Source organism: Ruditapes philippinarum, unplaced genomic scaffold (assembly GCF_026571515.1).
Source record: "Ruditapes philippinarum isolate M1 unplaced genomic scaffold, ASM2657151v2 ctg4286_1_1_1_1, whole genome shotgun sequence".
NCBI lineage: Eukaryota > Metazoa > Mollusca > Bivalvia > Venerida > Veneridae > Ruditapes > Ruditapes philippinarum.
In genome coordinates this window covers 86,474-114,213 of record NW_026862160.1, presented here as the reverse complement: position 1 = coordinate 114,213, position 27,740 = coordinate 86,474, and the positions used below count along the sequence as shown (strand labels likewise).

The following is a 27,740-nucleotide window of genomic DNA, read 5'->3' as shown; positions in this document are numbered from 1 at the left end:
TTAATATTATGACGTCATCCCTTTGTTCTGACGTACTGTACTTTTAACACAGTACATCAGGTTGTCCAATACTAATGTGAAAGTCCAATATAAATCGTGATACGCATAAATATTAGACAGCATGCCTTGTAGTGAAAGAAACTTGTATGACCACAGGACTGGAATTTCATCCTTATAAAAAATAAGTACCACATTACCTCTTATATCAGAAGTAGATATGAGTAATTCAACGCCTTTCCCCACCCATTACCACGGGGGTGGAACCCCATATCTATCTCAAAAATGAGCATCGGTAAAAAGTATATGTGAATTTCCGCTGCTCCAGATGTGAAGCATAGCACCAGATGTGGCTGTGAAAATACATGTATGTCAATCGCAGGGTAAGTTTTCATCTTTTTAAACAGTTATATAAAATTCAATCAATTTTAAAGAAAATCGAAATGTGATTCTACCCTCTTGACTCTCCTCTATATTACCAATTTTTGTTTTGGATTTCTATGCAGGCTTCATCGAGATATTCTTTCCGTCGTTGGTTCTGGTGTCCCAAAACATGCAATGTTAATGAAGAAAATGTCACTAAACGGACTCAAAAACAGAGATTTAAAGAAATCTAACCATTCAGACAAATCCTGATTTAAACATTTATTGAAATTTTGCTACAAACGATGGAGTCGCTGCTCGAAATTGCATTTGAGCTCCATATGTGCTGAAGAGATCCATAAGTGATGTAGAAAACCATCTTCAAAACATCGGATCATTTCCATATAATCGATATGATTATAATGAGATAATCACTCAGGTCTATCTATATTACTACGCATTTGAACTCATACCGTGCATTGTATCATAGTTTGGGGACCTTTCTGTTGAAAATGTGTCAGAGTTAAATCGTATACATATACATGCACAGTTCGTTAACTGGAGTGCATGTATTACTTACCCGCACTCCAGAGCATGCCCATTTATTGGCTCATTTTTGCTGGGGTTTACTTACTGTGACGGAAGAGAAAGGGAAAGCGACAGAAATATCATATTCAGATGCTCGTTCATTGGTTACTTTTTCCCCGGGGTTTCATATTATGACAACAGGGAACGTGTTTTTATGTTTGACTATGATACGTCCCCTCGTACAAATCAGATACCCTCGTGTTTCGATGCTCTTTCTATTACATATTCTACAACAATGCACTCAAAATTTATATCTATTTCCTAAACAAAACAAAAACATTGTGAGAAATAGTTCCTGCATTTCAATTTTTATTCTTAAATTAACGTTCATCTGTAAGTTTCACATATTAAAAATATTTTATATAAATATCAAGATTATCCAATGAAAAGCGACGTTACAAACGTGCAGATTAAAAAAAAGAGTACTATGTTTAATCAGCGTGGAATATTCGTATCTCGTTTTAAAATAATAAAGTAAAAGTTGGATGTGTCATCTTGAATAGATAGAATGAATAACTGCCTGAGAATAACGACACTAGCAAGCGTCCTTGTTTGTTTGGAATACATTACGTCACACATTTCCTGATCGACACGTATGACGTCACACAATGCCGGCGTCTTTCGCCATTCCATAGAATATGCTTTCCGTGTTATCTAACAGGAATGCGGGTGTATCGAACTCCGCCAGTTTACCTTTGTCCAGGACCATAATCCTTGAAATATTACAAATATAAATACATAACTACGATTATAAGTTTTTATTATATACTTATAAATAAAATATTGAGAAATATGGATGAAATAAAATGCATATTTTCATTTTCCGTATTTGCACTGTAAAAATTTATTTTTCACTGCAGTGAAACATATTTTCCGTATTTTCACTGGTGTCTTGCCGGACTACTTTCTTTTAAATTCTCCCAGTACACAAAATTTAAGGGAAAGTCTTTCAAATTTTAATGTCAAAAAAGAGAAAAATGTATATAATAAACAGAAAATTCAAGTTTTTTCTATAAATACACGATTTATTTTCATCTTGTGGCATGAAAATTACCATATTTCACTTGTGGCTACCGCCACTCATAAAATATTTATTTTCATCCCACTTGATGAGAATAAATCATGTATTTATAGAAAAAAACTTGAAAATCCTATATATATTGTCATTACACATGCGTATTACATTTAAATAAATAGCTCTTAAATACATTTTGGAAAATATTCATTTTGTATAGATTGATTTCAAGATTCATAAAGTTTTTTTTCTATCGAAGATCCCACAGTGTATCTTTATAATACTTCAAATAATTATTTACAAATTTGGCAAGCGGAGAGAGCGTTTCAATGACCTACTCGCCATCTTGCTTTGGTCACTATTTTAAGCGACGGTCGGTATTTACAAATAGAAAAACTGATTTTGAACGAAATAACGTAAAGTACATTAAGTTTGTTAAATAATAGATGTATAACATAAACTTGTTTACCTGTCATAATCCATCACTGTACTAAGTCTATGAGCAACTGCTAATATTGTACACTCACTGAATTGTTTACGGATGGTTTCTGAATTATTTAAAAATGAAATACATGTGACACAGCTTGAAGAAATAGAAATTTATACTACTGTTATTTCGTAGAGTTAGTTCACTTTGTTTAGAGAAATTTCTCAGCTTATGGGTCGCCTTGTGTGAAATATTAACGCAAGCATTAAAACTATTTAGCACTTTTGTGCTTTGTCCGTCTTCATTTACGACGATTAAGGACATGTGACACAGCTTAAAGAATGGACTGAACACTTATTTTGCTGTTATTTAGGTAGAGTTACTTCCCTTTGTTTAGAGAAATTTCTATCTACTTGGCCTTGTATGAACAATTATTATTTGCAATCTTTTACCTTGAATGAGATCATCTGTCTCCATATCAACAGCTGCAGTTGCCTCGTCTAGTATGAGAATCTTTGTTTTGTGTAAGAGTGTTCGTGCTAAACAAACTAATTGTCTCTGTCCGACACTGAAATATGATCAAAAGTCAGAAAATTATGATGATACCATTTTAATTTAAAAGGTGGGAGAAGACGCCCGGTGCCACTTCGTGCATTATGCCAGACACATGCTAGCACCGAAGCTGCACCATCGGCCTTCATAACCGGATAGCTCCCCTTTCTAAGTCAACGAATCTAGTCTCGGGGAATCAAACCCACAGCTACGTGGGAGACTTAATTTGAAATTAGCAATCTCATTCCCTGGTCCCTGGAGACCCCATTGATTGATCAACAAGTAGATTAATCTCTTTTTCTATTGTATTTTAAATATAGTGCTGAGCGTTAAAACCAGGCATCTCCATTCAGGTTTGTTTCTGTTCCCCTTGATGTCAGACTCCTTTTTAGAGAAACAGATATGACATTCTTAACCCTTGAGCCAGATGACTGCTTCTTGTGTCTAACGTGGTTTTACCAGTACCAATGCACGCTTATTTACTATTTTCTTTCTTTTATTCTTGGGAAATAATTTACAAACAATACGAAAATCTGGCTTTGGGCCATTAAATTATTTCCGGTGCTCTGTACATAGGGATATTTTGACTTTACAGATTATCTAAAGGTACCTTAAGTTTTGTCCGGATTCGCCGCATTCAAACTCCAGCCTCGCCTCCTGGCTCATAACAAACTCCTTTAGATGCGCACACTCGATGGCGAACCATATACTCTCATCGTTATAGTGGTTGAATGGATCTAAATTGTTCCTTTAAACGATCCGGAAAATAGGCATCATGGGTCCTAATTTAACAAAATGCGAAACGATCGTTATATGACACAGTGAAACTAAACTTCTTGTTTTCCTGAAACATCATTTGTCATTACTGATTAAAGAACGTAAGTGTCGGAGGAGGGACTTTACTCCCGATTTTTTTTTTCTAAAATAGGACGAATTGATTTTCGTTTGTTAAAACGTTAGCGGCAAATGACTTAGAAACGGCATCTGTTATGATAATTTATATAGATAAAAATGACCATATCAAACTTAGAACTAATTTTATCGATCATTGCAAGACACACATTCTTTAGAAAAATTTAAACTGATTTAAAAATATGAAAGTTAGACGATCAAATATAGACATAACACGCCATGTCTCCTCCCTGCCATAAATCAAGTTTTTGGATACATTCACTTGAGATATGTTGTTATCCCACGAGTCCGTAGGACTCTTTTTTAGTTGAAAATAACTGTTTTGCTTTAGTTTATCAGAATACTTGTATAAAATTTTAGGTATATGTCAATTAAACTTTTTTCTAATCCAGAGTTTTACAAGATATATAACAATACGTTTGACAGACCTGTGGAAGTATAGTTAGTTTCTGTCTCAGTTCATGAAGACCCAGTGTTGATATATCTACACCATCGATCACTATAGCACCGTCCGCCGATTCTATAAGCCGGAAAAGAGCGAGTGCCAGCGAAGATTTCCCGGCTCCCGTTCTACCTACTATCCCCACCTGAAGAAAGTGATGAATGAATGAATGAATGAATGAGTGAGTGAGTGAGTGAGTGAGTGAATGAATGAATGAATGAATGAATGAATGAATGAATGAATGAATGAATGAATGAATGAATGAATGAATGAATGAATGAATGAAAATCTCAAGTGTACATAAGTACGAAACAGTGAAAGAAAAAATAAACAATTTAAACTCTGTAGAGCGACCATCTGTACAACAATACATGTAATTCATTTACATCAAATGTTCAAAAAAAATATTAAAAAGAACACAAAGAATCAGATTAAATATGGAATTTAACTAATCAGAGTAACACCTCCCAGTCCCAGATACAAGGTACTAGTATATCTCTACACCTCAGAAAGGTTGTAATATATATAAAAAATGGAATAATCAAGAATTTTAGAAATACAAATGTAATATGAGAGTCAAGGTTTTCAAAAACTTTTTCTCCCTTCTGATAGTAACACGTGTATCATCGTACACCAGGTCAACCTTCTCCCTATAGCGGGTTCTTGTATCCTGAAAGTCTAATCCTAACCAAAGCTGTGGCCAACTGAGGCCAGATGCTGTGAAACTATCGCTTTTAATCCCACTGCGCTAGACATGGAAAAAAATGAAGCTATAAAAAAGGAACATTCTCCACATTGCCATCTTACAAAATGAAAGTATTCAAATAGCAGGACACCGCCAAGATTAAACAAAACATTGACAAAACCCACGTATGCAAAATTTCCAAATCATTTTGCATATACCTCGGTAGACAAGGCTATATACATGTATTTGCACATATCTCGTTGAAAGTGTCGTATATGTTTTGAACATACTCCGATAGTTATTGTCGTATATTTCTATATACTAGTATATCTTGAAAAAGTGATATATCTAATACATCCCTTGGCAGTAGATGTTGTCATTTTGGTACATACCTCGGTGGTAGTGTTGTATATTTTGTACATACTTCGGATGGTAGTGTTGTATATTTTGTACATACCTCGGGTTATAGGGTTGTATATATTGTACATACCTCGGGTGGTAGGGTTGTATATTTTGTACATACCTCGGGTTATAGGGTTGTATATATTGTACATACCTCGGGTGGTAAGGTTGTATATTTTGTACATACCTCGGCAGGAAGCGTTTTATATTTTATACATACCTCGGGTGGTAGGGTTGTATATGTTGTACATACCTCGGCAGGAAGCGTTGTATATTTTGTACATACCTCGGGTGGTAGGGTTGTATATTTTGTACATACCTCGGGTGGTAGGGTTGTATATTTTGTACATACCTCGGGTGGTAGGGTGGTATATTTTGTACATACCTCGGGTGGTAGGGTGGTATATTTTTGTACATACCATGGGTGGTAGGTTGGTACATTTTGTACATACCTCGGGTGGTAGGGTGGTATATTTTTGTACATACCTCGGGTGGTAGGGTTGTATATTTTGTACATACCTCGGGTGGTATGATTGTATATTTTGTACATACCTCGGGTGGTAGGGTGGTATATTTTGTACATACCATGGGTGGTAGGTTGGTACATTTTGTACATACCTCGGGTGGTAGGGTGGTATATTTTGTACATACCTCGGGTGGTAGGGTGGTATATTTTGTACATACCTTGGGTGGTAAGGTTGTAAATTTTGTACATACCTCGGGCGGTAGGGTGGTATATTTTGTACATACCTCGGGTGGTAGGATGGTATATTTTGTACATACCTCGGGTGGTAAGGTGGTATATTTTGTACATACCTCGGGCGGTAAGTTCGTTTATATTGTACATACCTCGGGTGGTAGGGTGGTATATTTTGTACATACCTCGGGTGGTAAGGTGGTATATTTTGTACATACCTCGGGTGGTAAGGTGGTAAATTTTGTACATACCTCGGGTGGTAGGGTTGTATATTCAGTGACACGTTCAGCTGATATGATGTTCATCTCCATCTCACTGATTGCAAACACTCCAAAGTTCAATGTTATTGTAAGCTGAAATGTGGCAATATTTATCTCAACACACACACTATGTAGTCAAACCTTTGCTTTTCAGTGTCAGTTTAAAACATATTTATTGTAGCCCGATAGCGAAACAATTTCATTCAACTTATATCAATTACTTTCGAGCCAGCTTCCTGAAACCAACCAGTACTGGGTGTCATATGAGAAATCATGGTCGTGACCCGAGTATGGCTCGAACCCATGGTCCCTGGGCTGAGAGGCAGACACCTTAACCACTAGACCACCGCTCCCCTTGACAGTGTTGGTGAGACTTAAAGTGCTATGTGGCAATTACTTACAATTCCCCGATGCATTTTATGATTTTGATTTTCCATTTAATTTATTTCATTATCGCTTCATTTTCCGAAATTTTGAGATCCTTGGTTGATGATTGAATACTGCGTAGAATGTTAGGTTCGAGATTGTGTGCTTTTCGTTGTTTCTCATGAACTGACTCAACCAAACCGAATCAAATTTTTACTCTCGATTGATCTTTCTTTTCCAGACTGTTAAATGGTTTTATAGTCAGCATTTAATTTGCCTGTACTACAGAAATGGCTTTTTTTAACTTTAACGACAATCAGGAAATTTATTTGACAGTGGCATACTTGCACAGCATAGGTGACCGACATCCCAACTTGCGCGCCGTTTAAATCATAGGAAACTAGGGCAAACAATGCCGCCAAGAACGCCACGAAATTTCCCATCAATTCAAGTCGCCATCCTACCCATCTGGTGAACAAATAAAACAAAATATTATGTTACCTACATAACAATTACAATATGTGTACGTTTATGAAGAACTACTAGGGTGCCCGTTCGTGCCTGATATAATGTACGGATTGGCAGACAAGATCCCCCCTAGTAAAACAAGAATGTCGGAGTGTCGGTTTGGCAAAATAAAAAAAATCAAACAGTTCCTAATCAAACTGAAAGGAAATACAAGAGAAGTGAACACTAAATATCTGGCACTTTGTTAGGAATGAACTTGCACTTTTCAAAATGAATGTCAGCTGAATACATAGACCTATACTTTTAGAATTAGAAAATGTTGATTTTAAATTGATCACAATATACATGTATTTCTTTGGAAAGAGGATACATATGCTTTGATGATTTTACGAAATGGGAAACATATCACCGTCAAAAAATTCATTCATCTTTTTAGATTATAATTAATTATGTCAACAAGATTAAATCTTTATTTTATATTTTACCTTGCGCCAGAAATTGCGGCGTAATAAAATTTGATATTTTCATCAATGCGTTGTCTTGATTCCTGCACAAATCGTTCCGGACATCTATATGCTCGTATTACACTGGCACCAGTAATCGTCTCACTGTCAATGAAAGTAACATTTCGTGAAAATTCGTTTCGGAGCAAAATTTTTACTACTCCTCGTCGGCGTCACATCATCATCATCATCATTATTTTTATATTATCATTACGATCTTTGTTATTATAATCGCCATTATCATCATCATCGTCGTCGTCGTCGTCATTATTATGAACATCATTATCATCATCGTCATCATCATCATTATATTATCATCATCGTCGTCGTTATCATAATCATCACCATCGTAATCATTATCAGCATCATAATTATCCTCCTTATCATAATTATCATCATCATTATCTTTATCGTCATTATCATCATCGTCATTATCAGCATCATCATCATAATTATCATCATAATCATTATTATCACCATCATTATTATTATCATCATCATTATTATTATAACCATCATCATCATTACCATCATCATCATCTTCATTATCATCATAATCATCATCAACATCATCATTATTATTACTGGTATGCACTTTAAGTCATAAAAGTAGCTAAGTTTATTTTAGAGCTGAGGGACTTTATACAATTATACTGAAAAATGTTATTTTTATTTTCCAACTCATTTTTCTGTTACATGTAATATATCAGCGCCAATTCTAGTTTTGTCTTTATTTAAATCATTCATTACAAACTGTGTAAAGACTTCCGTTAACTCAATTATGGATCAAACACAACACTCAAATGAAGATGATAATCCTCTGTTTATTGCACATGGCATAATCGGTTTTCGTACAAGAATTGTTTAAATTAAACTACATTATGCAATGTCGTACGCTGTTGTTTCATAGAAACTGTTCTCACCTGAAGTGGTTATAAACAGGTGATCGTTTAACAGACTCTGTTCTTCTCATCTGTCGTGCTGTTGGAAGATAAAACCTCTGAAATAGTTCATACAGCTTACTTTGTAGCTTTAATATCATGTCACATGTCATGTCTCATATTATTATACATTTGTCATATCATTTTATATATATCATAATCAAACTTTACACCATATAAGATATAGCCAATGCGCGATTTTAGCATTTGCGCCATCTGGGACATTTTAAGTGTCAGGAAACATGTAACGTTCCAATGTTAGAACTTATAGCCCAACTCATTTGCTTTTGTTTTATTCTTAAATTATGTGTTTATACAATCACGCCCGGCAAACTGTCGCTCCACTTCAAAATTGTGGTGTACGGTAAAACGAGCGAACGGCATTTCCGAGATAGAGCGGAAGGCCGATTTAAACGCCTAATTGTAAGTATTGTTTATGTTTTTGTCTTGTTATTCATTTAAGTTGTATTTTTTCGAAAAACGGAAAATGTAGTTCCGTGTAGGATTGATTTAGGCTTCCAATGATTTAAGCTGTTACAAAATGAAAATTATATTAAGCCCGGGAGAACTTTTCTCCCTGACGAAGCGAACGATGATTTGTAGAATATTGAACTTCCCAACAATAGAAATGCCATACCCTTCAGATTTCTTGAAAAAGTGTATTAGTAAATGATCAATCCGTAATAAGAACTTGTCATTCGTGCAAAATAGATTACTCCTGAAGGATTTGTTAAATTTGTAAAACGATATTTTTCGAAAGTAGTGGAGCGAAAGGGCAAGAGATGGAGCAAAAGGTTCGATGTTGAGCGCAAGGCGATATTAATTTGACGTATTAGGAGGAGCGTAGTCTATCATTATTTATATATAAAAGCTATAGAAGTTAAAATAGACATGATCAAGTGTTAAGACCGAGATATACATGTATATACCTTTTAAAGACAACTAATAAAGTGTGATACCGGTATCCTTTCAACGATTATAGCGTAATAAATGTAATCGCGAAGGTGTTCACCTATGGCTGCTGTGTAGATTCCATTATTTATGTTCGAAATTTGGATGAGGCCCGACCATTGAATCATACACATGTATGCATGGCATAATACAGGATGCCTCTTATTCGAGGTCAATCATGATTTTTCACACGGTAATGTACATTTAAAAACGTGTGTCCGTGCAAATTCGACAAAATCGAATATTTTCAGTTCTACCGCGAACAAATGTTTCCGAGCAGGTACGTGTAACGCGATTGTTCACGCCAAAATGTTATGTTTATCGAAAAGTTAGATATTCAAGGTGCAGAACAGAAACAAAGTTATGCAATGCATGGAACACATTAAATTAAATGGATCACTTCTACCGAGTTCAGATCACAATGACTTTCCGTCATTAATAGCTCTAACGTACCTGTTCAGAGCAAACACAAATAAGCCACGTTTTCATGAATTTATAAGGTGAGGAATCGCTATGAAAATGGTTGACAAGGTGTCAGTCGATATAAGGATGTAACACGTGTTTCAGTTATGTTTCAAGATACTTCCTCCCTTATTTAGCATTGTTGTTTAGTTTTTTTATTTTCCTCTCAAAGGGTAAATAGAAATGTTTACTTTTTATAATCAAACACTGCAGTACAAATCTTGGTTTAAGAAAAAAATGAGTTAATATAAATATCTAAGATTTTGTTTGTTAAACTATGAACAAAACGAACGTAATAAAAAAAGGCAGAGCTCAGTCGGTGTACGGACTAAAATTATCAATAATATAATAGACCTAGTTAAAGTAGAAATTTCTATTTACACTTTGAAAGGAAAATAAAAAACTAAACAACAATGCTAAATAAGGGAGGAAGTATATTGAAACATAACTGAAACACGTGTTATATCCTTATAACGACTGACACCTTGTCAACCATTTTCATAGCGATTCCTCACCTTATTCACGAAAATATATCTCGGTCTCAACACTTGATCACGTCTATTTTAACTTCTATAGCTTTTATATGTAAAAATTCATAGACTACGCTCCTCCTAATACGTCAAATTAATATCGCCTTGCGCTCAACGTCGAACCTTTTGCTCCACCTCTTGCCCTTTCGCTCCACTACTTTCGAAAAATATCGATTTACAAATTTAACAAATCCTTTAGGAGTAATTTATTTTGCACGAAGGACAAGTTCTTAATACGGATTGATCATTTACTAATACACTTTTTCAAGAAATCTGAAGGGTATGGCATTTCCATGGTTGGGAAGTTCAATATTCTACAAATCATCGTTCGCTTAGTCAGGGAGAAAAGTTCTCCAGGGCTTAAAGTAATTTTCATTTTGTAACAGCTTAGATCATTGGAAGCCTAAATCAATCCTACACGGAACTACATTTTCCGTTTTTCGAAAAAATACAACTTGAATGAATAACAAGACAAAAACATAAACAATACTTACAATTAGGCGTTTAAATTGGCCTTCCGCTCTATCTCGGAAATGCCGTTCGCTCGTTTTACCGTACACCACAATTTTGAAGTGGAGCGACAGTTTGCCGGGCGTGACAATAGACAGGACTGATTTTGAGAATTTGGCTCCCTATAAGATGCTAGAGGCATTTTGTAGTACAAGTGGTATCTTGGTGTATTTTACCTATTAAAGGTATGCTGAATCCGATAAAGGTGGATACCAAATTGAAAAAACTTGATCTTGACCATTGAAATGGCCATTTAAAATGACCACTAAAATGGCCGCCAAATTTCTTTATCATAAATGATTTTATCAAATAAAACTTTTAAGGAAAGGAAAAGCCTGAAATTTGTCACAAAGCATGTTTAGGTAAAAAATCATAAGTATTGCACCTTATAATTAACATAGAAACTTAAATAAATGCTAAATCATGCTCTAAATAGACAAATGGTCCGACATATTCAAGATGCAGATCACTTCTTATAGGAACAATATAATTATAGTGTTGAAGAAAGATATTCCTTATTTGAAGATCAGTAGATGAAAATAAGCACTTTGCGCGATGCGAACATCAAACACTCTTGCTGCTCTATCGCATATGTAGGCAAGAGGTACTGCTTGAGATGGGTAAAAATGTCAATTCAGAGTTTCCACTGGGTTATCGGTACGTCGTCTATTGTCTTTTCTTATGGTTCAGTCACATTCCTCGACTGTCTTCTCTACTATTGTTCGTTTCTTTATTAGTTCCATCAACATTGAAGTCCTACATAGCAGTTCTGCTTGTTGCGAGTTATACCACTTTGCTCTGTAACCGTTAATCAGACGTCATCAGTTCGTCTCATGTGTCGATGCATCGTGGATGGTTTCTACTGAGTCAATCCTGTTCTCGATCTCTATTAATCAGTCCACTGCGTACCGTTTCTGTTAGTTGTCAATTCTCTGGTCATCGTTTCCAACGAAACTCGAAGTTTTCAAAGTACTATCTGTATCGATCTCTCGTTCTCATATCTTAGTCCTTTCACGCTACTCGTTTATGTTACTCTGTTAATCGATACTCGTCGAGAGTTTTCGTTAGTCGGTCCACTTGTCTCCCTTGGCTTTGTAGATCATTACTTCTGTATCTGTTTCGTCCGCTGTTCCTAGTTCTGTTACTCGGTTCTGATGCTTCGTTATCTCACCGTTCTTAAGTCACGTCGATGCCGTCTATGAGTTCTTCTATAATCAGATGTGTCACCGTTTTCTTGTTGTCAATTCTTCTGTCATCGATTCCCGTCTCTATTATCGATCACCGTCTTCGTCCTTTTGTATTCAGTTATCGTCTATGTTATTCTGTTATCGGTATTCGTCTCTATTTTTTCTGTTAACAATCCTCGTCTCCTCTGTTTTGTTATCGATCCCTGTCTCTGTTCGTTTGTTGTCATTTCTTTTGTTATCGGCCCCTGTCTCTGTTCTTCTGTTAGCGGTACTCGTCTCTGTTCGCTTGTTGTCAGTTCTTGTCTCCGTTCTTCCTTCTGTTATCGGTCGTCGTCTTCGGTCTTGTACTTTCGGTACTTGTTTCCTGTTCCGTTAAGGTCTTCTCTTGTTTCTATTCTTGCCGTCATTCTGTGTCTATGTCCTGGTTTTGTCAGTCTTGTAGTCATTTATTCGTTCAGTGGAGTAGCGGGGGATCGAACTCACGACCCCTTGATTTGTAGGCAAACAGTGTTACCACTGCACCATAGCGCCCGCTCTGAATAATAACCATTTTTGAAAACCTTTTATACATTAAATACTATTTCAATGGCTAACAAAGGGTGTATTACAATTATATTTTAACACCTCTATTATGTAGCCAACCTACGTGACTTTTATAAATGGTCAAAGAAATTATTACTCCATTTTTTACAAGTAGTATTTTTATATATAAATTTGTTGTTACTTTAATATATCCTGGAAATTTATTGGAGGGTACCCGGAATTCTAATGTATATCAAATGATGTGATAATCCTCTTGTAGAATTATTCAAAACCGTGACTGAATTCCAAAATTTTCGAGAGCTGCCATGGCATAGCAATCACATGTAGCAATATCCCGGTTTTAGACTTTTTATGACTCGATGAAAATATGGTGTTGTTATTGTTGTTGTTGTTTCTAACTTTAACTTTAATTTTCAAAGTTAATAGTCACTTATTTTTAAACAAGATGGTAAACATTTGTTGTTTTCTGTATTTTTGTTAAGAATGTGATAAAGTATACACTTCTAAGTTTAAGATTATCGATTATCCATCGTATCCCTGAATGTAGTTATAATTGAATCTAAAAAATGAATTATGCAGATATTATTTTTGGCAGAAAACAACAAATACAAACAAAACAACACACAAAAAACCTACATGCAGCATACATGTGTAATGTTTACAATGTGCTGAAAAACGATTCTTTATAAATTTCAACATTTCAGAAAGTGACACATTTTATAAAAGAATGGGACAGAAATGTTATTTAAAAAGTAGGTTGGACATTTTTAACCTAGTTTGCTCAACACTCAATTATCACATTTTTATATATAAACCTGAGGTACATAAAATTGACAGAAAACAACTTTCATAGATTGAGATAGAGCCAAGATGTCGTAGATATTTGGCTTACAAAAGGAGTTTTTGATCCTGATAATGTTTTAAGTAGGATAAACATATTACAAGCTTATATTCTTTAAATTTTGTACTGCCTTAATTTTTTTTAATACTTGCAATTATGTAATTATTATGTCTTTAGTTAGTGTCTGGAGAAAAGGCTTCACAAAGGTGCTATCTTTTATATTATACATAATTTTCATAATGTGTCACATGTCGCCTTGAAAAAAGATTTTGTAATGATTTTGCGCATACTTTATCCCGCTTTTGCATGTTGGAACAACAATAGTTCATTTGTTTGTATACACAGCCTCATTGCTTATTTTGTATAGTCTTATTTTATTGACCTGTCAATTATGAATACATTACAGCACTAATTGAAATATAAGATTACACTTCGATTTCGTTGGTAAAGTTTACGAGAATTAATATGGAGTATATAGAGGACATTTGTTTGTTTGTGTGTAAGATGAAATTTTATTTCATCGAGTGGGCTTTAAAAACAGTATTCCCACGAGTTGCGTGGCCACGAGTGAGAATACTGTTTTTAAAGTTCGCGAGATGAAATAAAATTATACCTGACACAACAAACAAACAAATTTTCTTTTTATTTTATGCTCAAAAATAAGTTAAAACGAATTTTCCTTGATATTAACTTTAATATTAAAATCTGTTTTCCCCACTAGTAGCCTCTATTATGTACATGTATTACTAGTAGTCGAATTTCTCATAAAATACAAGAATTATTGGACTGAAAAATAAGTTCGATAATCAACATTTAATTGAGATGATATTATTCATTTTATTAAAAAAACATGAATGAACGCTTATTTTAATAATAAAAACAACAATTTTAGTAGGAGAAAAAGTCCAAGCATCCATCCATATTTCTGTTACTTACTGCGAATTTATATTAGACCTGGCTCTGTTAAATGTAAGCGGCCGCCATTTTTAAAAGTTGTGTATTTCACGGGAGGAAAATAATTGTGGATATCATTTGGTTTTGTTAGTCATACACCTTTTTATAAGAAAGAAAACTTATTTGAGGATTGTAACAGACAATAAATAAGTGTTGACAGATGTGTAAACATTTAAAAAGTGGCTAGGAAATTGAGACTTGGAATTGTTGAAAGGCTGTCTTACGAACGCTGGGTTGTTTACTTATTCTTCGGGCTGATAGCTGTCATTGCTTTTCAAGTTTTCATTAAAGCACACGGCAGTTATTGCTCGTAGGAAACTTAAATATGCCCAAATGTCATCAAGAGCAGTTTTGCATGTGGAAGGAATGATTGTTTTAGACTGTAAAAATGAAACAAAACAAAAATTAAGACTAAGAGACGATATTTGCTGATTGGTAATTTGGATGAATAGAAGTAAGTTTTCTTCTTTTTATTACTTTTGACATTTAAGTTATTTATCAATTTCAGCTTTGCTTTTCTCTAAACAGCCTGACATTGTCAGAATTGTCAGCAAAAATAAAATTGAGGTGCCACATGGGCAAATCTTATGAAAGTAGTTTCGTCATTGAAAAGTGTGAAATTATATTTTTTTATAATTTTCACTTTGAAATTATCAAATATAATTTTCATGGATAAATCAGTAATCCACTGATAAGCATAGAATAAAAAACGCTATAAAACTAATGTTAGTGGAAGTCATATCTGCTAAAAATGTTAACGTCATCGTAACTTCCGTAGTAGCACAGCCGGTTAAGTGATAGACTCGATGTGTGAGAGGTCTATGGTTCGATTCCTATTGTTGCATTTTAAAGACCTTTTTGTTGGGGGGGGGGGGGGCGCAGTTTATTGTTTGAAACACTTTTTGTGTCGGTTTGTGTTGTGTTTATGGCATTGAAATGATATTTTTTGACATTTCAAAATAATTTTTAAATATTCATTTTAAACCATAAATACCACAATAAGTGCAAAATATATGAAAACAAAATGAACAACTTAAAAAAAAATCATAGTTACGAAATATTAATTTGTTATTACGAAATATTTATTCTTTGGTAATATTTATAAACTTAGTTTCTTGTTAAATATAAGTCAAGTAAACAAAACATTAAAAGTGTTTTTTTTTTCAATCTTAGTCTTATACTTTAACGCGCTAGTAAAACAGTACTGTATATACTGTTAATTGAGCCATTAGACTTATAATCGCTATATTTGGTGGCCAATCTCATTTAAATCTGATCATATTGAATAATCATTAGATTTTGACAAGAATAATTAATTGCATCATATTGTATCATAGTTTAAATGACCTATTATAGTATTTTTAAGCAGCCATTTTGAATTGACCTTTTGAAGGTGAAGGTCAATTTTATTTTCTTGGTATCCACCCTCATCGTCTTCAGCATACCCATATTAGGTTAAAACACTCAAGATATTATTTGTACTATAAAATGCCTCTAGCATTCATATTTTCTTAAAATAAGTCCTGTCCACAAGTATTTACGTGTATCTAGGCAACAAAAATATGGTTAAACTACACTAATGTTCCAATATCAATCATTATTGGAGCCAATCTTATCAATTTATTCTCGTTTTTAATTCCATAGTCAAAAACGTGCATATCTAATCCATATCACACCATATAAAGTCGGTGGATTTCAGATGTCCAAGGTTTCATTACACATAACATCGACACCACATTTGCCTCGGCCAAATTAAAGCTTATCATATGCTATTTTCATAGTAAGTATTGCTAATACTATCTTGTAAGTTGTATCGTCTGTCATTTCGCTGATGTGCCAATCTAGTTTATCTAGATTTTTTTCTGCACCATTCTTTCGATTTTGTACGCTACTGTTTTATCAAATTATTCCTCATTTTATATTCTATGAATTCAGTATTGCCACATTTGATGCTGTTATCACTTACCATCAGAATATGTAATTCTAGATTATATATCGGAAATAGACGCGATAAATATCGGGGTCGTATCGTTACCACAAGCACGATAGCGATAAGTTGAAAATATCATCGCTGCCACAACCGAAACTGTCAAGGTAATCTTGTATCTCACTATATACATCACCTTGTGCTAATATCTGTACAAATACTAAAAATTTATAGTAATCTGTGGCACATATACAAATATAGACAAATCATTAAAAATAATAAAGCATTTTATGACAGCTATCTTGGTAAATAAGGGGTAGTTTATCATCAAATGACTTTCAAAAGGGTTTCAGACGTACCGTCATAATTGTTTATTTGTAATCATTATTATTTTTTTAATCATCATCATCATCACCACCACCACCACCATAATCATTATCAGCATCATCATCATCATCACCACCACCACCACCACCATCATCATCGTCACCATCATCATCATCATCATCATCATCATCGTCTCCATCACCATTATTATTATTATTATTATTATTATTATTATTATTATTATTATTATTTGAAAAGGGGAGTGAAATACTAGTATCTCCAACACTCCTTTACACTTAGCTTAATCAATATTTAAGTATCGGAAAGAACCAGAATAAAATATAACAATTACGGCAAACTCTAAACCAAGTTCTGCTTTTACCATTCAAAAAGTATTTGTTTGAAAAAACAATTAAAGAACATATCGGAATACATAACCTGTTCATGATTCGTCCAATGGGAGTGGTATCGAAAAACGACATCGGTGAGTGGAGGATACTACTTAACATGGAGTCGTGGAGTTTACCCGAGGCTCGAACCATCCGCGTTAATGCCAGGTAGAAAGATATATAAACAAAAATGCCTGGAAAATATGTGTCATGATTAGGTTTTATTATAATAGTGTTTTGTATTTTTCCTTTGTATTATAATTAAAAAAGAAGTTAGGCAAGTATTTGGCTTTTGCGTTATATGACGCTTGATGTAAGCTGCAGAGCACATGGCAGTTCATTTACGAAAATATTACCTTTGTCAAAAGTCTTAATAACGTAATATAGCCCAAGTCCTTGCTTTGTTCAATCATAAAATTAAACTAATGAATTTGCATCAACTGTGTATATAGGCATTTTTAAATATACTTCACGATTCTCCAATGAAAATCGACGTTTCAAAAATGCAGTAAATGAGAAAAGACGTCATGATTCTCTAACGAAAATTAACGTTAAAAACGTGCCGTTAATAAAACATGACGATTCTCAAACGAAATTCGATGGTACAAAACGTGCAGTGAATAAAACGTGACGAATGACCAATGTGCTTGTGCCCTTCCTACGGCACTTTTTTACCAATTGATAACAGCAGTAAATCGTAGAATCTGCTCAAAAGTACTCATAAGAAATTTAATACCAAATACAGTAAAACGGTATTATCAAGAATGACTAAATCATTTCTTGTTTCCTATTACGTACCTTGTAAAACACCCTGTAGGGCAAAGCCAAGAAGATAGAATAGAAAAGTATCTTCGTACTCCTGGGACCCTGATAGGCTTGTGTTCAGTAAAATTGCATTCTCTGTCCAAAACGTGAGCCAAAAGTTGGAATATACATTCAACCCTATAAAATGATAACAATAGCACCACTTTTAAAATTGGACAATAGAAACAGAGAGTATTGTTTCTATCAAAGACAGGAATATACATGCAAAAGACGTTGGCATCCGGAATTCATTTAGTTGAAATCGAGATTTCATGAAGTTGAGATCGTGAATCCGTGAATCTTATATGTAGAAATCGTACATTCATAATATCAAAAAAAGTTTGAATTCATGACGTCAAAATTGTGAATTCATGAAGCTGAACTGATGAATTAATGAAGATGCAATCGTGAATTTATAAAGATGCAATTATTGTAAGATTTCTCCACTTTCTATTTATTTCATTAATCCTTTTTATTTACTTTTACACAATTCTTTAGACTTTATGTCAATACGTAATTAACTCTGTTAATAACATGCATATTTTATTCGTCAACCTATTGTTATTTGCATTCTTAGGTATTGCTACATTATAAATTACCTTGAAATAGTGACATCGTGACTACCACAGCTATAACGGCCGGCAAGCCCATGGCCCGTAGAAAATGAAGTAAAACGGCGGGATTTATCTGAAAACAACACAAACTTTAATAAACAACATCTAGCTAGATCCATGGCAAGATCAACAAATCATGCAACTTACTGATAACGCTTGTTAACTATAAAGCTATAAAAACTATAAAATAAAAAAACATATGGTGGCTGATTTGTGCCATTCGTGTTTTCGCCCTGTGACACCGCCAAGTGCAAAATCGAGAATTAACAAGTTTAAATGGCGGGTCGCGGAGCGAAAACACGCTAATTTAACCATTTTTTTTTTACTTTTCGCTGGGCGGAAACATGAATACCAAATAAAAAAACAAAGCGCACCGTATTGCAAAAAGTGCCGACTGACAATTATTACGGAAACAGCCGAAGTTTGCTTAACTCTTTGACGTTAAGATAAATGAAAAAAATAACTGAAAGTGACGAACTTACTCTTTATTACGTATTGACTGACGCCATTAGCATTTAAAGTTTAAGTGGCCGCTTATGTGCATGATGTGGAATTTAATATAAATGCACTTACTGTCCCTTCCTCTGAAGTCTCGTCTAAAGTCAGCCTGTTGCTATCTTGACCAGCTTGTTCTGATTTCTTTATTTCTGTCGACATTTTCTTACCGACTGACCTTCCACTCCTCTGTATAGAGATACTCGTTCTGTTAGATTTCTTGATTTTTCTATATCCTGATTGAGTTTTACCCTCTTCCTCTGACGTTATCCCACCATCAGATTTAAGATCTATTTCTGCCTGGATTTGTTGTCGTAGCTGAATAACTAAAATAAATATCGTTTGTTGTGACAATCATTTTATCTGTTACAAAACAAATCAGTATCGTGCAAATGACCGTGGAGTGAATTGAATTCCATGATCCATCACAACGAAAGTGACCTGCACAATCTTGGAATCAAACCCGGGTCGACCGGATCACTGTCCAACGGTCTACCTAAATAATGAGCTAACTGAACGGTTTCCATATGAATATCTTTGTTGATGGTGGTGTTAATAGTTTTCACTCCGGATTACGGCAGAAACCCACATTTAATTTACCAGAGCACAGTTCTGTCACCGCATCGTTCCTTGGCAGGCTGCCAAGCAGTTAACCAGTACTAGTTGCCTTCACTTTCGCATGGAACTGTTACTTCTGTACATACAAGAGCAGATGTACAGTACGAATGACCGTAGAAATTCGTAAGATTTCATGATCAATCACGACGAAAGTTACCTGCGCCGTTCGGGAATCGAACTCGGGTCGCCCTATTCACAGTCCAGCGCTCTACCTATTTAGCTAACCGGACGGCTTATGTTCAGTGTTGATATTTGTATGTTTTTTAATAAATATGGGAAATATGAATATTTCACTTTGGGGTGAGGTACATTCAATATTTACGTATTTTCTGAATATGATTATATCTTACTTACTTTTTCATTATTTTGGAATAACCTTTACAGTATAGAAAGTTTTTTATGACATCGTGATTTTTTTACTTATGTATATATTATAATGAAGCTCTGTATAACATTTTTCTATACTTTACTCAGTTCCATACATTGTGATATGACTTTTATCTCATTGATATATTTTATATCTTATCGAAAATCATATGATAATACATAATAATAATCCTACTTTCTGGATCCTCGTCATCGTCATCATTACACTCCTGTAAATATGTCTCTATGAATTCAGCAAAAGCGCCCCCATCATTCATAAGCTCACTGTACGAGCCGATCTCTACTATTTTACCATCTCTCATCACAATGATACGGTCCATCATCGGCAACCAGTGAACCCCGTGCGTCACAAGTAACCGTGTCTAAAAAGTTTGAAACAAAAAATACACATTGCGTCGCAATGTATTATCTAGCCATTTCGTGTTTTATATACATATTTCATACTTTTAATATAACAAAATTCTCTGTTGTTAAAGCTGATTACATTGTTTCAAAAAGTTTTCTTGCATTGTTTGTTTATATGATTGCATCTTCTTTCACATTCGTTGTCATTTCAGCTAGACTCTAACTAAACTTGTGCAAGAAATATTTCAAAGCTACATATATACTCCATTTAAAAATTGTCCTTGACTAGTTTATCTTAAGTCTGTATGAAATGAAACTCATTTAAGAAAATAACTATAAATATATAATTTGAACCACAAAAAATGCTTCTGTCTTGACACGCAAGCTCCCACATGATTTGTTTTGTTGCGATCAACTTAGCATAGCAAAATCAAAAGTGAACAGCCACCGATACAATACTTAAATAATTATGTTATGATTGCCAAAATTATTCCGCACGATAAAAACACTCTCTTATTTTTGTTTATCCATCTTCCCCCTTTTCCTATGCACTCGACGAGACGAATATGAAAACATGCGCCAAATATATACTTATATATATCTATATATATATATAAACATTTTAATAAAATCGTGTGTATTGAAAGCATATAACACACTAATATACATTGTCCTATAGAAGCGCGAAAATATGACTTTTAAGAAATTATTGGTGTACAAATATTCGCGCTAAACATGAATTCGCGGATCGAATGTCACCGCGAAGATCGCGAAAATTTGAAGCCCGCGAATATTTCTACACATACAGTATTTGACGCAGATGGTAACAAAATGGTCGCAACAAACTTCAAATGCAATACCTTGTTCTTCAGTAAGCCTTCGTTCCCGATGACCTTTTGGAACAAATGCTTGCCTACGTGCGAGTCTACGGCACTGAGTGGGTCGTCCAGGAAGTATATGTCGGCGTTGTTATATACAGATCGAGCAAGATTCACCCTTTGTTTCTGTCCGCCACTTATGTTAATTCCCTGTTTTCATTACATACATTGACTTATGATTAATTCGTCGATTACTTATGGAAAAATAATATAAAAGCTATGGGGCAAATTGAGACAAAAATGACAAAAATAACAGAGGAAGAAATATGGTTCCTTGTAGTACATGTATGTCAAACTGATTAGAAATGTACTACAAAATGGAACTAACATGAAATGAAATGAAACAAAATAAATTGAAATTTAAGCGCAATGATCGCAATTTATACGTAAGAGTTTAATCACATGTATTTGAGTTTATCGGAAGCAAATTAAATATTTATATTTAATATACATGTTTTTGTTGTTATTGTTTTCTTCATTTTTTATGTTTATATCCGTATTAATGCATGGCAAGTATGAAACTGTTATCCTATGCAATGTTATCTATTAGGAAATTTACTTTTGAAAAGAACTTTCTCAATAAAAGTTGTCCTCTGGTACTTTATCGTATTCTATTGCTTCGAAAAACAGAACTAATACGTAATACATTACGTTCAAGGAACGATTGAAATTTGTTCGTTTTAATGTTGTTGAGGTTTAATTATGATTGAAATGGACATTGTAACAGTATGCGAAAACTAAAAAGAATCAATTTTACCTTTTCTCCAATTTCGGTCATATCTCCGCCTGTGAGTATTTGGAGATCCGGAAGTAGCGCGCATTTCTCAATGACAGTTCTATATTTAGATTCCTGATAGTCCCGCCCAAACAGGATGTTGTCTCGAAGTGTCATGTTCTGTATCCACGCCTCCTGAGGTACATACGCTACCGAACCCTGCATGCGATATAGCAAACTTTTAATAATACAAAATGAAATACGTGATCAAAATTTCGATTTCCGAAAAAAAAAAATCCCCAAAACAACAAGAACAACAACAACAAAAACCAGTTCGATTCGTACTTCTATGTAAAATTATTCCAAGATGGTACCTTGCCTGGTACGGAAGATAAGTAGTTGAAACCAAGAACCATCTCTTGTAGGATGTAATAAAAGCGCTATAAAATTGCCTCAAGACAGGCTTAAAAAAACGTTAAGTCGCCATATATTAAAAATAAAAATAACGAGAATTTAAAACCCTTACATCAAATTTAATGACATCTGTTAGACCGCCTGTTTAACGTTTAACGTTTTACGATAGGCCCATGTATTATTTATAAGTTGCCTTCCTGTTGTTTTTTTTCAATGGAATTGCATACCAACAGGGTTTTTTTTCACACATATAAAATAGCACCCTTTTCAATGACGGTTTCAATAGTTAAACACACATACGAGAGATATAGATTCACATTCCTTGTATGCATACACTCGTAGTTTTGCTCCTCTTTAACATCTCACTATATTTAAATGGTAAATTGGCCATAATCAAGAGGATTATAAATAATCAGTAAAATAATCTCATTTGGCAGAGGTGTGGTAACACCAGTACCATGGCAACATTAAAACTTACATTTAGACTTATATCACCAGAAATAGTTTCCATTTCTCCCATACACGCTGCTAGTAGTGAGGACTTTCCTGAACCGACAGGGCCAACCACTGCTATAAGCTCTCCTTTCTTGATTTGCAAGTCAATGCTACAACAATATATAGATAAACTAGAAATGTGTCATCATGCCACGGATGCCCCCGCATGCAGCCAAAATTTCAGATGTTATTATATTTAGTTCCAAATTTGTTTGCACAAATTATTGTTTTCATTTTAAGTTCAAAGCCCTTAAAACTTTTCAATGTTAACACAAACCATTTTCATACAATGTTCAAGGCACTGAAATTATTCAGTCTTATCCTTTTGAAAATAGCATATTTCATATTTGTAGCCAAAATAATGGCTACATACATTTCCACAAAAGTATGAGTGTTGAAACTGAAAGTTCAAAATTTTTTCCAATATTCAAGAAAGATAAGTTTGTCCAAAATCATTGAACCACGACCTAATTCAAACTTAAACTGCCTATTCCTAAGATGTATCTATATTATTTTCAAAGTGAAAGGGACATAACTCTGCCAAAAATTCATCGAACCATGACCAAATTCGAACTTGACCTTGGCATTCCAAAAAAATATCCATATGTCAAATTTGAGTTGAATGTGTTGTACTGTTGGGGAGATAATAAACAGAAACTGAAAATTTCATATTATTTTCAAAGTAAAAGGAGCATAACTCTGCCAAAAATCGTCGAATCATGACCAAATTCGAACTAGACCTGTATTTTCTCATGACATATCCATATGTCAAATTTGAGTTGAATGTGTTGTACCGTTGGGGAGATAATGAACGGAAACTGAAAATTTCATATTATTTTCAAAGTAAAGGGGCATAACTCTGCCAAAAATCATCGAATCATGACCAAATTCGAACTAGACCTGTATTTTCTCATGACATATCCATATATCAAATTTGAGTTGAATGTGTTGTACGGTTAGGGAGATAATGAACGGAAACTGAAAATTTCATATTATTTTCAAAGTAAAAGGGGCATAACTCTGCCAAAAAATCGTTGAACCATGACCAAATTCGAACTTGACCTGTATTTTCTAATGATATATCCATATGTCAAATTTGAGTTGAATATGTGCAACCGTTTCTAAGATAATGAACGGAAACTGATGATGACGGAATGACAGAATGACGGAATGACGGAAGGACGGAATGACGGAAGGACGGAATGACGGAAGGACGGAAGGACGGAACAGGGTAACACTATATGCCCCGGCCATTACATGGCGGGGGCATAAAAATCTAATCATTCTATCGTATAATATCATATAATAAAACAATGTTCAAAAAATTGTTTTAATAAATTTTACAAACAGTAAAAGAAAAATATATTTTTTCAAAGATGTTTCAGATAGTCTGTCTGTTGTTTTTAGTAACATATCAACTAGGTCTTATTTAAGATATATTGTTTTGACTTTGGACATAAATTATTATGCAATGTCTCAGGTTTTGATGAATCAAGTTAGAACCATTTTAAAGTTATAATTAAATTGTTAACGAATAAGCTTAATAAAAGTAAATGATAAAGATGAATTAATGAAGAATTATTAAAAATTGTACCGTTCTGCACTATTTTTGTGGAATGTCTAAGGTTTTAATGAATCAGTTAGTACCGTTTTTGAATATTATTAATTGTTAGTTAACGAATAAGCTTTAATATACAATATAACATACCCATTCAATGTCGCCAAAGGTGTGCTTCTGTCCCACGTGAAGGTTCCACGTTTCACACTTACAGCATATTTACTTGCTGAAAAATAAATAATATATAACAACTTCTACATCTCAGCAATTTGAAACAAATACGTTATGTATGTTCTTCAAGTTATAAAATATTTCCTTAGTTAATACAGTTACCATCTTTTGTCATTGTTTTGGACCTTCTTGGCCGAGTGGTTAAGGTCGTCTGCTTCAACTCACTTACTCCTCATCGCTGTGAGTTCAATTCTTGCAAGTGACATTGAATTTAATCATGTGAGGAAGTTATCCAGTTTGCTTACCGAACGTCAGTGGTTCTACTCAGGTACCTGCTCATGCCTGAAATAAAGCATGAAAGGGCATCTTTGGACTTCCTCAACCAGTAAGGATTGACAATTGCCATGATGGCCTTTATTACAGTGTCTCAAACAAACAAATAAAACAAACAAACAATCAATACAAAGAAACAATCGTCATTGTCACAACAACTTATCCTCAACATTTTGAATAATTCGCTCCAATAGTATGTCCAGTATATACAGTTTGAACTATGATTTATGATAAATAGACCAATTAAAAAGTATTCAGCAGTAATTTTCTTTTTTCCACTATCTAAAAATGTCTTATACGTCAAATAGCGACACCAATGCTGAAACATATGTTTGCCTATGTGTAAATTAACAAAAGTGCTTACAATTTTTATCCTCAATATGGATAGAATTTTGTTGCAGATCTTCCTGACAAAGAAATTCCGTTATTCGTTTGATTGAAACGCTTGCCTGAAAATGTAAATCGTGTTAAAAGGTGTATATGTAAACTCATAACACTGCATGCCAGTACTGTCGTTTTTACTGGACAATATTATCATAACGTTTTTTTTAAACATTATTTATTTAAGCTCCGTTGTAAAGAAGATTTTATTTGTTTTAACTAGTCTTGAGTTTAGTCCGCAACTTGGAACAAACCAGTACTGGTGCCAAATGAGAAAATGAGGGCTCGTACCTTACGATCCATTGGTTCAAGGGCAGACACCACTAAGCAACCGCTTCTTTAAAAACGGGTTTTTTTATATTTTACTCGGCAGCAGACAACAAATAAACCTAATAATTTATTTTCATTTTTTATCAAAGAAAGAAATTTGGCAGTATATAAAGTTCGTTATCAAGACATTTTATATATTATATGGCAGTTAATACATGGCATACAGTTATTTAAGGAGTTCCTGTAAATTACCTGTACGCATCCGTTTACTAGAAATGGACATATAGTTATTGGGAACTTAATGATGTTAATTAATGAAATCGCCGTGAATGTTTCCTCCGCCCTCAGAGTGTGAGTTGGTGAGTCGAGCACGTGGATTAACACAAGTGTGAACAAAATCTGAAAACAATATAAATAAACTATCAATCATTCTTACTTTATCATAATGTTTCTACACCGTTATATAGGAAGTTATTTATAAGTTATTGCGGCATATTCTAACGCTTTGGGGATAGCTTAAACTTAAGACTTACTCAAAATCACCTTATTTGTTCACTTGAACACTTTTTTCATTTTCATAAAGATTATTCGTTTAAATCTGGAGCCTTGCTGATTTCCTCATTAACTTACCGAAACCGGAAGTAATTACCCTTTGCAATCAGTATAGAGCTTTGTCAGCAAGCGTGCATATCTTTCATTCTTAACAGACTCTACACTGTTAGTAGCTTACTTTTTTATATTTTGATATTTGAATCATTTAAGTTTCATATCCACTGTTCCAAATTCAAAGCATTGCAAATCCATTACACAACTTCAGGAGGTTGTGGTTATTCTAGTACCGTGAAAGAACTGGGTATAGCAAACACGATTTTTTTCGTTGTTAGATGGGCAGAATTATACTACCATAAAAGGACTGTGTATAGCAAAAACGACTGTTGCCGTTGTTACACAAACATAACTATACTACCATAAAAAGACTGTGTATAGCAAATACGACTGTCGTTGTTACACAAACATAACTATACTACCATAAAAGGACTGTGTATAGCAAATACGACTGTTGTTGTTACACAAACATAACTATACTACCATAAAAGGACTGTGTATAGCAAACACGACTGTTGTCGTTGTTACACAAACATAACTATACTACCATAAAAGGACTGTGTATAGCAAAAACGACTGTTGTCGTTGTTACACAAACATAATTATACTACCATAAAAGGACTGTGAATAGCAAACACGACTGTTGTGGTTGTTAGGCGAGCATAATGCATCAATCTGTCAAGCTCCTGGTTTCTTATGTTCTGTATTTTCTTCATGAACGACAATTCCCACGCATACATCTTTAATACCTAAAATACAAATTGTAAATATCAAAGTTTACAGCGGATAAATTATAAAATCAAAAATTCGCATTGCAGTGACTTGGGTGTTAGGTTGCTTTTTTAAAATCAATATATGTGCTTAAAAAGCTGGCTTAAATATACATATAGATCTTGAACTTAATATGTATCCTTATTTGGGGGTCCAGTTATTGTAGTATTTTGTATTGTTGTACCTACATTTTATGCAGAAGTACGTTGGTCTAATTGTAAATCAACAATTGTCATGTACCAAAGTGGATGAGCCAAATATGGCAAAAATAAGATTCATATAGCAATAGAAACAAAAACTAATAAGTTTGCTCAACAATGGTTTAAACATTTTGAAAAAGGGGATTTCCATCCGGATCAGTTGACAAAAAAGAATATGTCCAAATCTCAAAGGCGGTTGGATGGAGCCTGTTCAAGAAAGAGGACCTGGAAAGTGACATAGATCTCATAGATGCCCCTTGCGACATTTCTTTTTTTTTTTCGGGCTTCGTTGCTGCTTGTTTATCTATTGCTGTTGGTGATTTTCCTTTTTTATTTTTCACCACTTTTTTCAGCATATCTGTCAATCTCATTATCACGGGGGAGGAACTGTTACACGAGGGATGGAGTTCTTATGATAAGTTGTCAGGAGTTCTTGTGATAACTGC

The 27,740-nt window shown here is 34.1% G+C and overlaps 1 protein-coding gene across 1 annotated transcript in view; it reads right to left on the bottom strand.

Moving 5' to 3' along the window:
• Window positions 1–1,244: 1,244 nt before the first annotated feature.
• The window catches only part of LOC132718141 (multidrug resistance-associated protein 1-like), a 43,485-nt gene continuing 16,989 nt past the window's right edge, over window positions 1,245–27,740 (bottom strand). The window contains 23 exon segments of the mRNA XM_060701767.1: window positions 1,245–1,661; window positions 2,433–2,511; window positions 2,843–2,958; window positions 3,553–3,692; window positions 3,695–3,724; window positions 4,283–4,441; window positions 6,299–6,433; window positions 7,051–7,174; window positions 7,660–7,782; window positions 8,601–8,707; window positions 16,394–16,487; window positions 17,289–17,433; window positions 18,038–18,181; window positions 18,643–18,730; window positions 19,231–19,478; window positions 20,333–20,519; window positions 21,363–21,530; window positions 22,138–22,314; window positions 22,988–23,114; window positions 24,713–24,788; window positions 25,431–25,515; window positions 25,970–26,116; window positions 26,935–27,072. Of these exon segments, the coding sequence (XP_060557750.1) occupies window positions 1,550–1,661; window positions 2,433–2,511; window positions 2,843–2,958; window positions 3,553–3,692; window positions 3,695–3,724; window positions 4,283–4,441; window positions 6,299–6,433; window positions 7,051–7,174; window positions 7,660–7,782; window positions 8,601–8,707; window positions 16,394–16,487; window positions 17,289–17,433; window positions 18,038–18,181; window positions 18,643–18,730; window positions 19,231–19,478; window positions 20,333–20,519; window positions 21,363–21,530; window positions 22,138–22,314; window positions 22,988–23,114; window positions 24,713–24,788; window positions 25,431–25,515; window positions 25,970–26,116; window positions 26,935–27,072 (2,949 nt within the window). The 3' untranslated portion in view covers window positions 1,245–1,549.